The sequence below is a fragment of the Propithecus coquereli genome, unplaced genomic scaffold (genome assembly GCF_000956105.1).
Source record: "Propithecus coquereli isolate 6110/MARCELLA unplaced genomic scaffold, Pcoq_1.0 Scaffold39, whole genome shotgun sequence".
Classification (NCBI taxonomy): Eukaryota; Metazoa; Chordata; class Mammalia; order Primates; family Indriidae; genus Propithecus; species Propithecus coquereli.
In genome coordinates this window covers 1,719,721-1,735,926 of record NW_012149618.1, presented here as the reverse complement: position 1 = coordinate 1,735,926, position 16,206 = coordinate 1,719,721, and the positions used below count along the sequence as shown (strand labels likewise).

Genomic DNA, 16,206 nt, shown 5'->3' with positions numbered 1-16,206 from the left:
TTCCATTTAATATTTCTTTTAGAGCAGTATATTTGTGGTGAATTTTCTTAGTTTTCTAAGAAAATCCTTAGAAAAGATTTATCTGAGAGTGTCTTTGTTTGTTTTGCCTTCATTTTGGAGGATATTTTTGCTGGAGATAGAACTCTGTGTTAATAGTTCTTTTAGTGCTTTAAAAATACTGGTTCACTGCCTTCTGGGCTCCATGATGAGAAATCCATGGTCATTTGAATCATTGTTCTCCTGTAAGTTATGAAATTGTTTTCTCTAGTTACTTTCAAGATAATTTCTTTATGTTTAGTTTTTAGCAGTTTGATTTTAATGCGGCGAGGTATGCATTTCTTGTGTCTAATCTGTTTAGTGTTTACTGAGCTTCTTCAATCTTTTGGTAAATGTAGCAAGTTTTTAGCCATTCTTTCTTCATTTTTTTTTTTATTCCACATTCTATCTCTTCTTCTGACAGTCCAGTGACATGATTACCTCTTAGTATTTTACTACGATTCTCTGAGTTTCTGAACCTTATTCTTTCTGTATTTCAGATTAGATAATTTTTATTGCTCTATCCTCATATCTCCGGATTGTTCTCTGTTACCTTCATTCAGCTGTTGAGCCCATCCAGTGAGATTTTTATTTCTGACATTGTATCTTTTAATTCTAAAATTCTTATTTTTTTTTTTGAAGTTTCTATTTTGCTGAAAACATCTGTCTTTCCATTAATTTTAGTTGCATTTATCTTTACCTCATGGAGTGCTTTCAGTTTTTGTCTGATGATTCCAACATCTGGGTAATCTCAGGATTGGCAAGTGTTGGTTGTCTTTTCCCTTGCGCATTCCTCATATTTCCCTGGATCTTTATATATCGAGAAGCTTAAGATTATATTTTGGACATTGTGAATATTTTGTTTTTTAGGTTCTGTTTTTTTGTTGAAAAGCTTTGGAGAATGTTGGTTTCTTTTTTTTACAGTAGGCAGTCAATATATCTGGTTGCAGACTGCATGTTCTCTCTGACCTTCTACAGGTGTTGGTTCAGTTATCAGTTCAGTTTTCAAAGCCTCTACTCTGCTGTTTTGTGTGTGTCCCATACATTTGCTACTCAGGATTAGTCTGAGATTTTAGCAGTGGTTTAATTTTCAAAGCCTTTGTTATGTTGGTTGGGAATGCCCCAGTTATGCACAGCTCAGGAACGAGCCCAGGACTTTATGGATGAATAGTAGAGAATTCTCTTCTCCAGTTCTCTTCTGTCTGGAACTCCCCACACCATGCTTTTGTCCCTCCTGCAGGGCCCTATTTCCCTGTTTTCTGGCCAGAAAGACAGAACTTCCATCAGAGTTTTTTACCTGTAACCTGCAATTGTGCACCTCCCCAATTAGTACCTGCCCTTTAGCCACAATGGTGAGAGAAAAACTTTGGAAATTCATTGTGAGAGTTCAGCCAACTGTGAAATTAGAGGAAACAGTCCATATGACTGCCTTCACTTGTTAGACCAACTGTGTATTTCAGGGGTCCCCAAGAGCCACTCTCAGGGTTCTATAATTTGCTTAGAAGGACTTGCATAACCCACTGAAAGTCATTATGCTCATGGTTATGGGAAAGATACAGGGAAAGGTTATAGATTATGATCAGCCAAGGAAAGAGACATAGAGGGCAGAGTCAAACCCAGAGCTTTCAGTCTTTTTCTGCCCATGGACTCAGGAGAGTGTTATTTTACAGACATCACTGTGTGAGTATGCATGGAGTATTGCCAACTAGCAAAGCTCTCTCAAGCCGGCATGCCCAGTTTTTACTGGGGCTCTATCTTGTAGGCATGTTTGATTGCCCATGTGGCTAATCTCAGTTTCCAGTCTCCAGCTCCTCCAGAGATCAATTGATGCTGACTGACCCTAAATCTCACCTAAATTTCTACCCTAAATCTCATTGTTGAGTGTCTCAAAGCCCCCACTCTAAATCACATTGTTATCATCTGGCCAGCGCAAGGCTCTCTAGGGACTAGTGATTACCTACCTCCCAGAAGCGAAGGACAAAGGCCAGACATTTCTTTGGGTAAAGGCAAATTCTTTACTACATAACCCCATATGAATCAGGTTTTGACTTCTCGTATTCCAGTTTTTTTTAATTTTTAGTGTTTTAGGTAGTTGCTTTTTAAGAATTAAGTTATAATTCACATATCATGAAAGTCACCATTTTTAAATGTACAGTTCAGTGAATTTTAGCATATTGACCCAAAACATTTTTATCACTGCAAAAAGAAATTCCATATTTACTACCTGTCACTCTCACTCTCACCCTTCATTGCCCCCGGCCCTACAAATCTTTCTGTCTCCATGAATTTGCGTATGGAATTATGCAATATGTAGTCTTTCGTAACTGGCTTCTTTCACTTAGTGAAGTGAGTTGAAGGTTAGCTCATGTTATATTCATTGTGTGCATATGCCACACTTTGTTTATCCATCATCCATTGACGGGCATTTGGGTTATTAACATTTTTTGGGTGTCATGAATAATGCCACTACAAACATTGTATATAGATTTTTTGTGTGTGTTGGGGGGAGCCGCTTTTTGTGTTTTTGTTCAGAGGTTTTAGTTTTAATGAGAAAGTGAGACAGATAGTCATTGGCTTGCTCTGTCTTCACTAGTACCAAATTCAAAGTCAGTTTTAAATGATGAAATTGGGTTAAGCTTTAAATTCATGGATTCATCCTCTATTAAGCCACAGACTTCAAGTCAGAATCATTTTGTTTTTATTTGGCATAAAATAGAATTCTAGATTTTGGTGTAGCCTTTGTTTTCTAGTCATTTTAAAAGTACAGTGAGGAGATTATCACAAATAATCCAGAATAGGCCGTGTAACACAGCCATTTTATGATGAGGTGTTTGGAACCTCAGCATTGACTAGTTCTATAATTGGAGCTTGGTTCTTTTATCAAGTTAAGTTAGTAGATGTGAATAGAACACAACAAACCAGTGTGAATCCATTGGAATGGTTAAATGTTTAAGCATTGCTCTGTCCAAATATGTGTAGTCAGTCCTTGTGGGAAAATAATAACACTTATCTCAGACATTTGCATATGACAATAACAAGATGATATGTAGTCTGGTTTATATTTTAGATAAAGCATTATGGGTTACTTTATAAAGAATAGATTGCATCAGTCATGAATCGAGGGAATTAAGGAGACTAGACTATTGCAGTAGATCAGGCAGAATGTGGTAGTTTGGATTAAGGTGAAGGTAAATGGAGCTGGAGAGAATAGATTTGAGATATGTTTTAGGTAGAATGGGCAGGAATTACTGATGGATTGGATGTGGGAGGTAAAATAAAAGGAGGAAACAAAAAATGATTTCTAGACCTCCTGATTGCATAGCTGCCATTTAGTGTAGTGAAGAACTGAGGGATAAACTGGTAAAGTTAAGGTCCTGGTTGATGAATTAAGGATTAATTGAGGGCATATTGTAGACCCCCACTCCCAAAAGGTTTTGTACTTCATGAGGGGTAAGTATGGGGAAGTGGGTTTGCGAAGAGAGCAATACAAAAGGTAGCACAGATATGGGGCTGTAGAGTAGGTATCTGTTTTCAAAAGTTAGTATCTAATACCTGTTTTGGACATTGATGAGTAAACAGTTCCTGATATGTTATAGACTCCAGAAATACATCCTTTTCCTTTTGCGATGATATACTTGTACATTTGTTACAAGTTTAGGTTTAGAAGTTAGGTTCTGAAGACACTTTCTTAAAATATAAATTTTTACTTTTGGAAAGTTCCAAACTAACACATAAGTATGTATCCTCCATCCTAAATTATAAATAGCCCTCCCACCCAGGCTATTTTGAAATAAACTGCAGACATTTTATCACTTGAATATTCCAGTATGCATCTAACAGATAAGAACAGATAAGACTATTTGTGTGGAATGTGGATATTCTGGCTTATTATCAAAAATAGAGCAACTAAACCTATATATTAAGCATGCACACTATTGACTGACAAACACACCAAATAGCAATCATATAAAACAAGTGCTTATGTATTCTTTGAAACCATTCCTGCTAATCCTTTGCCATTATCACTCATTACTACTTTATTCTTAGGCTGGATGTACAACAGGTTTTTCCCCTTCATCAGCTGTGGCTGCCATTCGTGTTTACAGATGTGCTTTAACAGCATTAAGTGTAGAAGGACTTCCAGTCTTCCTTCTAAAGTAGTGATTGCCGTTAGTGCTTTTTTCTCCTGTTGGAGTTTTCTCAACCTGCTTTGCTCATCTTATTGGTTGTATTATCTTGACTCTTATGTCAGCTAATAGAGAAAGAGTTTTTAGGAAAGAAGAAAAAAATAGGATTCAGTTCAAGAGACCCTATTCTCTGACTAGTTTTTCTTGTCTTTCCATTCATGAGTAGAAAAGGAAAAAGAAATTAGGATCTTTGTTCATGAATTTGTCGTACATGAATTGAGCATTTTGTGAATTAGACCATTCATTAGTGATCCCAAGGGGTCGTGGTATATAATTAGTAATTTTAGTGAGACATGAATTTGAATCTTTGCACTGTAGGAATGGTATGGGTAAGTTATGTAGCGAATGAATTAATATGGCCAACTGCCTAGCTTCTAAATTAGGCTATTGTCACCTCCGAAAGAAGTCAAAGAGTGTTTAAAAGCATTGGTTCTTTATGGAAAAAGACATGGAAAGGGGAAAGGCTGAGTACTAGCTATATAGTAGTACTGGCAAATTTTGGGACAAGCAGATGACTTGGACATCTATTCCTTGCCAATGAAGCTCATCTACTTGTATTCTAACATGATGCCTCTGATTGACAGTACTCCAAAATGAATAGTCTTCGTTGCATTCCTGTCTCTCTCTCTTCTCCCTCTTCCACTCCTTTTCCATATTAATCACATTATTTCAATCATAGTGTTACAGCTGGAAAAGATATTACAGTTACATGGCAGTTTATTATTAAAGGATTAAGGCCCATGGAGATTGAGCCTTGGCCAAGGTCATACAACCAGCTCAGTGAAACTAGAAACCTTGGTTTTTGTTTTTTTTCAGTATATCATTCTGCTTTTACATCTATAGTTCTCCATACCCTTATGATTAGTGTATTTGCACTATTATTTCTCAAATAAACTTATGCTGACATTTAGCAATATTAGGTTGGTTGTTGTCTAATTACAGATTGCTTTCTGGAAGAAATTGAAGTAAAAACCCCAACGATTATAATAATGTGGCTTCTAAAAGGGTCAGTACATTTTTAAAAAAGTGAACATTTAAATAGGTTTTTTATGTACTGTTTTGCAGAGCTCAACATTGTTATCTAGCAAGGAGTTTTTCTTTCATGTCAGTCTTCTCTCCCAAGCAAAGTAGCAAGCTCCTTTAGGGTTGGGATTTATAAAGAACTCTGGGAACCATCTAGGAAAGATCATACTCTATAAACATTTTCCAGATTGAAATTTTACCTCTTGTTTGGGGGAGTCCCAATCACATCTGATTAGTACTAATATTTTTATTATGAAGAAAATAATTTCTCTTACATGGTACTTAAGGTTATATGTTTTAGCTTACCTCATACCAAAAACTAATCAGAGCACTTAATTTTCCCCTACCTCTTCTTGTATAAAAGTATTATATATAGCAAGGGAAATAAAATCAACATCCTCTACTACTTTTCAGCAGAAATCGTTACTCCTGCAGGGTAGATAATTTGGTTATTTGCCAAGCTGAATTGCCTTGAAGTGATTTCATCAGTAAGAGCTCAGTTTTGGAGTGAAGAAAATTATTTATTAAATTGATACCTTATTTAAGGTTAGCTGTTACCTTTGTGGTTAAGCCTGCGTTTTCTTTATCTGCTAGTTTCAGTCTGCTTTCAAGCCTGCAAACCTGGTAGGGATGTCAGAAAAAAATTAATAATGAAAAAACAGAAACAAAATGCAGAAAAGAGTATTCTTCCCATTGTTATTCAGATTCATAGTGAGTTCCATTATGGATCAAAGGGATGCTAATAAACCTTAGGGTCCATAGCTGATGGCTTTATGATGGGTCTTTGAAATTGAAATGCATGGGAAGGATATTAAAGAATGGGAAATGCTCATTGTATCCATTTTAACTCTAAACTGCCCTAATGATTTTACTCTATCACATGGTTAATGTACTGCAGCTGTTTTCTGAAGTGGTTTAGACTACTTAGCTGAATTTAATTGTGCATTTTAGACATATTTTGATATGCTATTTGGGGCTAACATCAATTTCAAAGAAGAAATTAATGTTTTATGTAGCAAAAGGGGGTTACTAATTTGAGGAATTGTGGATATTGCTGGGAGGGGAAGGGTCAGTTTACTTTTTGGCTTTATTGTTGCTTTGTAAAGAAAAATTAAAAGCTTTTTTTTTTCTCCCTTTCTTTTTCTTGGGGTGCATTCCAACTCCAGAAGGTAAGAAGTATTACTTTATTCTAAAGAAGTATTATGCAATTATAAAGCACTCTTTTATGAATTTTATTAATCTTACCTTTGGATGCATGATTTTTACTTTATAAAACTAGATAATTAGTTCAGAAACTAAAAGTGATATTATTATATGAATGGTTATTCATTAAGTGTGCTTTTTATGTTCATATAGTTTGTAATCATTGTTTGGTCTTAATTTTAGAAACCCAGTCTACATTAAGGTTTATTAAATTCATCATTTGGCTTACATTAGCATTGGGATGCTTAATATTCTGCAGATTAATAGTGAAAATATTTAAGAGATTGGAAATGTGTATGTTAGTATTTACTTTATAAGACTGAAAATGTATGTTTATGCTCTGACTTAGAGAAAATATTGGTAAGTCCTCTATGAGAATGATACTTATTTAAAACCCAGCCAGAATGGGTTAAAATTCATAGTTTATTCTTTACTGAATTGGCTTTTTGTATGTTGGCATAGCATTTTAGATACACTTGGGTCATAGCAGTTCCCATGTCATATTATGGTTATTTAGTACAGTTCTCTGACTTGCCTGTGAGACTTGAGAGCAGGAGCCATATCCATGTATTTTCATGTCACTTGGACATAGCATGTTTGGCTTATAATTAGAACTTAATCTTTTAACTCCAGTTAAATTTGTACACTCCATTAAGTTCGTTTGTAAGAATCTATTCATTTTTGAGCAACAGTTTATGGATGAAAGCTTAATTAAGGTCTTACAGAGTGAAAATTATAATTAAAAATTTAAAACCGGGTACATTTTTTGTGTTAGATTTGTTTGAAGGGTGCATATATTCAATTGGGTTCTTGAGGTGCAAATAATGGGAACTAAATGTAAATAACTTAAGCAAAATGAGATTTATTTGAAGAATGTGGGGGTATCTCACAGGCTTAAAGGAAAGAAATAGGCTCTGAAATTAAGAGAAGAAAGGCAGCTGCAGAGATCAGGTAGCTAGAACTAATACACAGTCTCATCAAAGCACTCCAGCTGGGATGAATTAATCTTTGTCAACTCTGCTCAAGGTTAAAATTTAGGGAAGAGTGAACCTAGTTGGCACAGTGCCTAGGGATGGTGAGACATCTTGATGGACAGTACTACCAAGACTCTTACCAGTGTGGTATAGGACATAGTTCCCTGAAGCAAAATTGAGCATTCTTTCCAGAGGAAGAGGTAATGGATATCGGCTAGGCAAAAACAATAGATACCCACTACGTTGCTCATTGTAAAAAATTAGAGTACAACAGAAAAACATAAATCATAAGCACTTGTAAGAAATAACCCTTTATGCAAATATTCCTAATAATAACATTTTGCAAAACTATAGAACAGTATCACAATCAGAGTATTACTCTTGATACAGTCCACCCAGTTTTACTGGTACCCAGTTGTGTGTGTGTGTGTGTGTGTGTGTGTGTGTGTGTGTGTGTGTGGATGTGGATGTGGTTCTGTTCAGTTTTACCATATGTAGATTCATGTATCCACCACCACAATCAAGATACACAACAGTTTCAACAGGAATATCCCTTGTGTTCCCCTTTTATAGCCACATCTACTTCCCTGGTACCTCCTTTTGTTCCCCCCAATACTAATCTGTCCTATATTTCTATAATTTTTGTCATTTCAAGAATGTATATGAATGGCATCATCTGGTTTGCAACCATTTGGGATTGGCTTTTTTTCCACTCAGTGTAAGACTGTGGATATTCCTCCAAGTTGTTGTGTCAGTTTGTTCCTTTTAGTTGCTGAGCAGTATTCTATGACAGGGACATACCACAGTAGTCTTTAACCATTCACTCACTGAAGGATATCTGGATTGTTTGCAGTTTGGGGCTGTTATAAATAAACCTTCATAAACATTTGTGTACATGTTCTTTTATGGGCATACATTTTCGATTCTCTGGGATAAATGTGCAGAAAGTACTATTCTTGGATTGTGTGGTAAGTACATGTTTAATTTTAAAGAAACTTCCAAACTATTTTGTAGAGTATATCATTTTACATTCCCACCAGCAATATGTGAGTGATCTAGTTTCTTTGAAATTGAAAGGAATTTCTTGTAAACTGAATATAGTTTAGGTTTTCTCTTTTTTTTAACCCACTCTGCCAATCCTTGCCTTTTAATTTGTGTATTTATACCATTTACATTTAAGGTAATTTGGTAGGTGAGTTTAAGTTTGCTATTTTATTGTTTGTTTTCAGTTTGTTTCTTCTAATTCTTGTTCCTCTGTTTCTCTTTTATTGCCTTCCCCAGGGGTCATGTTTTAGGATTCCATCTTGATTTATTTATAGTAGTATATTTCTTTGTATGTCTTTTCATATTGCGATATACAAATATGATTTATCACAGTCTTCTGGTGTCATCATTTTACCACTTTAAGTGAAGTGTGGAAACCTTGCTTCCATTTAGATTTTTGAGTATCAGATGGTATTATCATTTTTCTTCCAATCCTCACATAATGATTTCTAAAATTCGTGAGTATAGTCTATCGTATGTACCTGTTCCTGCTCTTTCTTCTTTTCTAATGTTCGAAGATTCCTTATCATTTCCTTCATTTTCTTTCTATTGAAGAACTTCCTTTAGTCACTCTTTAAGAGTAGATCACATTTCACAATTGCATTTCTTTTCATTCAACACCTGTAAAATATTACGCCACTTCCTCTGGCCTCTGTGGCTTTAGATGAGAAATCTGCTGTCATTTGAATTAGTATTTTCCTATAGGTAATATGTTTGTCTCTGACTGTCTCTGACTGCTTGGCCCTGGCAGAACAGCTGGGAACCTTCACTACTCTGGTTGGAAGCCCAGAGTATGTGCGCTGCCTGCTGCCACCCCTGGAGTCGCTGGAGATGGTGGTACACGATAAGGCAGTGGAGTCCTTGGGGGCCATCTCACATGAGAACTCGCCCTCTGACCTGGAGGCCCATTTTGTACCACTGGTGAAGCGTCTAGCGGGTGGTGACTGGTTCACCTCCTGCACCTCAGCCTGTGGTCTCTTCTCCGTCTGCTACCCCAGGGTATCCAGTGCTGTCAAGGTGGAACTTTGACAGTATTTCCGGAATCTGTGCTCAGATGACACTCCCGTGGCGCGGCAGGCCGCAGCCTCCAACCTGGGGGAATTCGCCAAGGTGCTGGAGCTGGACAGTGTCAAGAGTGAGATCATCCCTATGTTCTCCAACCTAGCCTCTGACTCGGTGCAGCTGCTGGTGGTGGAGGCATGCGTGAACATCGCCCAGCTCCTGCCCCAGGAGGATCTGGAGGCCTTGATGGTGCCCACCCTGTGCCAGGCTGCTAAAGACGATTCCTGGCACGTCCGTTACATGGTGGCTGACAAGTTCACAGAGCTCCAGAAAGCAGTGGGGCCTGAGGTCACCAAGGCAGACCTGGTCCCTGCCTTCCAGAACCTGATGAAGGAAGGACTGTGAGGCCGAGGTGAGGGCCGCAACCTCCCACAAGGTCAAAGAGTTCTGTGAAAACCTGTCAGCTGACTGTCGGGAGAATGTGATCATGACCCAGATCTTGCCCTGCATCAAGGAGCTGGTGTTGTATGCTCACCAGCATGTCAAGTCAGCCCTGGCCTCAGTCATTATGGGCCTCTGTCCCATCTTGGGCAAGGATAACACCATCGAGCACCTCTTGCCCCTCTTCCTGGCTCAGCTGAAGGATGAGTGCCCTGAGGTGCAACTGAACATTATCTCCAACCTGGACTGCGTGAGTGGGGTGATTGGCATCCAGCAGCTGTCCCAGTCCCTGCTCGCCACCATCATGGAGCTGGCTGAGGACTCTTAAGTGGAGGGTGCAGCTGGCCATCGTAGAGTACATGCCTCTGCTGGCTGGACAGCTGGGCATGGAGTTCTTTGATGAGAAACTCAACTCCTTGTGCGTGGCCTGGCTGGTGGATCATGTCTATGCCATCCGTGAGGCGGCCACCAACAACCTGAAGAAACTGGTGGAGAAGTTTGGGAAGGAGTGGGCCCATGCCACCATCCTCCGCAAAGTCTTGGCCATGTCTGGAGACCCCAACTACTTGCACTGCGTGACTACACTCTTCTGCATCAACATGCTGTCTGAAGTCTGTGGGCAGGACATCACCACCAAGCACATGCTGCCCACGGTCCTGCGCATGGCTGGAGACCCTGTTGCCAATGTCAGCTTCAATGTGGCCAAGTCCCTGCAGAAGATTGGGCCCATCCTGGACAACAGCAACCTGCAGAGTGAAGTCAAGCCTGTCCTAGAGAAGCTGACCCAGGACCAGGATGTGGATGTCAAGTACTTTGCCCAGGAGGCGCTGACATTTCTGTCTCTCACTTGATGCTGAAAGAGGAGCATCTGGTGTCCACTCTCCAACTGCCCCCAAGTCCTCCCTCGGGGAGGCATTGGGGACCTTTGGCTATCTCTCCTTGTGCACGATCTGACCCCAGGCCCCTTCCCCCTGCACGGTTCCTCCTCTTCCCAGCCTGGGAAGACTGCTCACTGACCTGACCACCTCCCTGGGGCTGGGGGAGCATGAGGTGGCACAGGATGGTGACCCTGGAGCCACTCAGCCCACATTGGGGAGAGATGTGAGCATCCCAGGTCATTGGTTCCTGCTGCTGTAATGGGGATGCCCTCCCCCATCTACTTCTCCACCTCCCTTTCTCCCCTCTCCGTGGGTTTTTTTTTTTGTGTCATCTGTGTCGTTTTTATTTTATTCCTTTTTTTTTTTTCCCCTTTTCACAGAGAAATAAAGGTCTAGAAATAGTAAAAAAAAAAAAAAAAAAAGAAGTCTAAGTCTTTGGACTTGGTTTTCAGAAGTTTAATTATGATACATACTAGTGTGAGCTTATTTAGATTTCTCTTATTTAGGTTCACTCAGTTTTTTGAATCTGTAGGTTTATTTCTTTAACCAAATAAGAAGTTTTCAACTCTTAATTCTTTGAATACTCTTTCTACTCTACTCTCTTTCTTTCTTTCTTCTGGAACTCTGATGATATGAATGTTGAATCTTTTGTTATTATCCAACAATTCCCTGAGTTTCTGTTAATTATCTTTTCAGTTATTTTCTCTTTGTTCACATTGGGTAAATTTTATTGATCTGTCCTCAAGTTCACTGATTCTATCCTTTGTCATCTCCACCCTACCATCAATCTCATCTGGTAAGTTTTTAAGTTTCTTATTAAAATATTTTTCATTTTTATATTTGATTCTTTTCATAACTTCTGTTTCTTTGCTTATATTTTCTATATTTCATTTGTTTCAAGAGAATTTATAAGTGCTTTTTGAAGCATTTTTATGATAGCTGCTTCACAATCTCTGTCTGAAAATTTTAACAGTGTTGGCATAAGTTGATGTCTTTTCTCATTCGGGTTGTGATTTTCCTGGTTCTTGGTATCACAGGTGATTTTCTATTGAATCTTGTCTGGATATTTTGGCTATTATGTTAAGAGATGTTGGGTCCTATTAAATTTAAGCCTTTTATATAAGTAGGCAGTCACCATGCTTACTTAGGTTTACCAAGCAGGTGCCACTCTGTTGGTGGGTTGTGGTTCCAGTGACAGTTTAATATTCAGGGCCTTTGTAGTGGTATTTTGATCTGCTTGTTTTATCTGCTACCCAGAGGCCCCATTGATCTCTCCTGCTTCTGTCTGAGGGTGTGGAGAGAGTTTTCACAAGCTGGGCTGCCTGATACCTCTGTGGATGGAGAAGAGGGAGTCTTCAGCCTGTGGGGACAGACAGGCTTCCTGGACCAGGTGCTTGCAGCATCCACCCCACTTCCAAGTCCCCCTTTGCTTGAGCCATTGGGTTGGTTGCTCAGCATCTTAGGAATGGGGGAGGGGTTATAGTCTCAGGCCCAAAAACGACAAAGCCTCTTGTGGTCAAATCCTACTTGCTGGCCTCCCTGTTTTATTCTTTATTTTTGAGGCTTGAGGGAAGATAACTTATCCAAAGTCATTTAATGATCTCCTAAGATTTACCATAATGAAGTTACTTTTCTGAGTTAGAAAATGCCAGGAATTGGTAAAATTAATGGATCAACCAACTACTTCAAAACTGTGAATCTCAACACAAGTGGCTGTATGAGGAGTGATAGCTTTTGATCAAAGCAGAAAATAATTGTAATAAATAACATTAGCTGTTTAGATACATAAACTAATATTGCTCAATCAACAAGAAATACCAAATAGGACAAAGATATAAAATTGCAGCAAATTCCTATCTTTTGATGTACTTAATCAAATCTGTTGAATTTTATTCCCTTTCTCTTCAGCTCAGTTCTTTCAAAACTATGCCCATAGTTTATATTCATAAGTATTCTGTTTTTAGTTTCTGTTTTCCTCACAAATACTCCTTTTAGCCCAAATAATATGCCCTCATTTGCAATGCTCTGTACTTCCTTAATTCAGAGATAAACCCTGTGTTACGAACTTGGCCCAGCCAGTTAAGGAATGTTAGTATCCTGATCTGCTGAAATAAAAGCAGTAGGTTTTTTTGAGACAGTCTCACTCTCTTGCCTTGGCTAGAGTGCCATGGCATCAGCCTAGCTCACAGCAACCTCAAACTCCTGGGCTCAAGCGATCCTCCTTGCCTCAGCCTCCCAGGTAGCTGGGACTACAGGCACACGCCACCATGCCCGGCTAATTTTTTCTATTTTTAGTTGTTTGGCCAATTTCTTTCTATTTTTAGTAGAGACGGGGTCTCGCTCTTGCTCAGGCTGGTCTCGAACTCCGGAGCTCAAACAATCCGCCCGTCTCAGCCTCCCAGAGTGCTAGGATTACAGGCGTGAGCCACGGCGCCCGGCCAGCAGTAGGTTTTTTTTACGTGCAGTAATTGCCTTTCTTGTAAGAGGTACCATGATCTTTCTTAGAAAAATGGAGAAGTGGGCTGGGCATGGTGGCTCACGCCCATAGTCCTAGCACTTTGGGAGGTCTAGGCAGGAGGATTGCTTGAGGCCAGCCTGAGCAAGAGCTGTCTCTACAAAAAATAGAAAATATAGCTGGCCATGGTGGTGTACACCTGTAGTCCAAGCTATTCGGGAAGTGGAATCAGGAGGATCACTTGAGCCCAGGAGGGAGGGAGGGAGGGAGTAAGTAAATAAATAAATAAGTAGGTGGTGCTGTTTCTCTTAAAGTCTACTTTCTTCTTATCTATTTCTCATAAGATTGAAAAGCTAGATGCTTTAATGAACCAGTAGTAGAAATGGCCTTGACTAAGATGGGAGTTGGTACTTCATGCATATTATCTATTTAATTTTAAATAAACCCTGTAAAGTCTTTGTCTCATAGATAAAGACATTGAAACAGTGAGAAATTGCATAGCTAGTTAGTGATGGAACTTGAACCCATATCTGTCTGACTCTAAAACATAAGTGCTGCTTTTGCTGCCTTACTTTTGAGTGGGTTTCAGGAGCATGGGCAAGGATCTTAATGAACTGTTTGGTATTTCTCTTTAGGTGAAAAATTATGTTCTCCAAGGTCTTTCTATACCAAAAGTTGGTGGTTATCTACTTTAAATGAAGTTAAACTTGTTTTATATATTTACTTATAAATAGAATATAGAATCACTGGATACTGTTTTCTTCACTTGAAACTGTTTTTGCTTTTTCCTGCTTAGTGGACTTTTAAACTGTTAACTTTTCCTGCTAGTGGACAAGCCATGCTTTTTAAAAGACATTAGAAGGGGAAAAAAGAGATACTAATGGGAAGATAAAGAGTGAAGATTTATAATTAAGTGTTAAGAGTAAGTTAGAGTAAACAAGCAAAATTTCAAAGGAATCTTTTTTGTTTCTATGATCTCCTTTTCCAGGGTATTCCTAGATCACTCTTCTTATTTCTTCTCTGCCCTTCTGCTGCTTGATTGGCCTAGAACCTCTCATTTAGGGGCCCCAATTGGACCTGCTTACCCCAAAACGCTCGTTTAAAAGTTTTCCTGCATACCCTTGTCCCCTCTTGCCAGTGTCTCATTGTCATTTGTTTGATGGTGTGTTTTGGGAGGAAAACAGTTTGAAGAAACCAATTCACTAAAGTATGGATGAGTCAGATGCTATTTTTTAAGTTAAATTTTTAAATTGAAAAACTACACTTACATTATTTCTTTTTAAAAAGCAGATTAGTTGTTAACCCAGATGAATCTGTTGTTGGTAGAGTTGCAGGTGTTAACGATTAAGGAAAAGAAGGATGTTTTATTGAAAGAGTACAGGAATACAAAAATTTTTGGTGAATTTAAAATCTACCAAGACTATGAATTTGGTAATTTCTAAACTCAGCTGTTTTCCAGCATAAGCATGCTGTTGTGTTCAGTTTTGTTCTGTGTGCTCTGTTTATAAAGGCAGGTAAACATGCCATAAAAATCTATTTTTGGTTTTAAAGTTATGTGGTATTGAATTTTGAGAGTTTTTATGTGAATAATGATTATGGGAAGGTGTGTTGTGTGTGTACAGATATATGTATAAGTGTATATAATGTAAGTGCAAGATTGTGGTTACATTGACTATACATTTACTATATCCTTACATTTGAAACTGGTTTAAGACTAGTGCAGTGGCTCATACCTGTAGTCCCAGCACTTTGGGAGGCCAAGGTGGGAGGATCCCTTGGGGCCAGGAGTTTGAGACCAGCCTGAGAGAGATAGCGAGACCTCATCTCTACCAAAAAAAAAAAAAAATGAAAAACAAAATTTAGGTGGGTGTGGTATAGTTGTAGTTGTAGCTGCTTGGGAGTCTGAGGCAGGAGGATTGCTTGAACCCAGGAGTTTGAGGTTGCAGTGAGCTATAATCTTGCCACTGCACTCCAGCCTGGGCAACAGAGGGAGACCCTGTCTCCTTTTTAAAAAATAAAAATAAATTGACTTGAAATGAGGGCATTTAAGCATCTGTTTGGGGAACTGGACTAGATAACTTCCACATTTTTTTAAACTTTGGAAGTCAGAGTCTATTATTTAATCCTATTGAAATTCAGGGGGTTGAGCTTTGAAAGATAAATATAGATTGTGTAATAGTTCAGCCAGGAATGGGGAAGCTGATTAAGGCCTAGTTTTGGCAAGAGCGTTTTATAAGAGGGAGTACAGAAAAATGAACAAGAGATTGGGGATTAAAATAGGGATTAGGCAGTGTAATCTGTTGCAAGGGGGAATATCTCTAAGATTAAATAAATTAGACTGATGATGAAGTCCCTTAAACCTCTTTATCAAAGATTTAAAATGGGAATAATAAATATTAGAGGACACTGGTGAATTTTGAAGATGGACTATAAAAGTTTTTTGTATTAAGATTTTTTACATTGGTTACAGCAGGGAATGTCTGTGATATCAAAAATAATCTGGAAAGGGTTTCATGAAGAGTCTTAAAACAGCAGTCCCCAACTTTTTTGGCACCAGCAGAGAGATGTCTTTAACTTTTTATATAAGGTAGTGGATGTTCATTTTACTCTGTTAAATTTGAAATCTAGATAGTAATAGAAGGTTACAGAAGTGAAGGATAAGAATGTGAACTTTTATTAACTTCTGCCTACAATGTGGTGATTGTAAATTGGTAAAACAAGTGAGTAAATTCTTTGAGAGCATTGGCAAGGGACTCGTGAATGAGGAGGGCTGTAGACAATACAAAACGAGCTAAAGCTGAGGAATCGACTTTGATTTTTACTGAGAGTTGATGGGCCACGTATACTTAATGAACTCTCTTCCAGTCTTCCTTTACATTTTTAATTTATATTTTCAAGCCCCTGAAAGAAACTTAAAATGAAGAAAGAAAGCGAAAATGTCATAACTTTCAGTGGAGAAATTG

At 38.5% G+C, this 16,206-nt stretch overlaps 1 protein-coding gene across 1 annotated transcript in view; it reads left to right on the top strand.

Annotated features, from left to right (window-relative positions):
- Positions 1-16,206, top strand: part of ASXL2 (additional sex combs like transcriptional regulator 2) — a 176,585-nt gene that overhangs the window by 58,847 nt on the left and 101,532 nt on the right. The window contains exons 2-4 of the mRNA XM_012652406.1: positions 9,173-9,407; positions 9,522-9,870; positions 10,185-10,718. Coding sequence (XP_012507860.1) covers positions 9,173-9,407; positions 9,522-9,870; positions 10,185-10,718 — 1,118 coding nt within the window. The remainder of the gene's footprint in view (positions 1-9,172; positions 9,408-9,521; positions 9,871-10,184; positions 10,719-16,206) is intronic.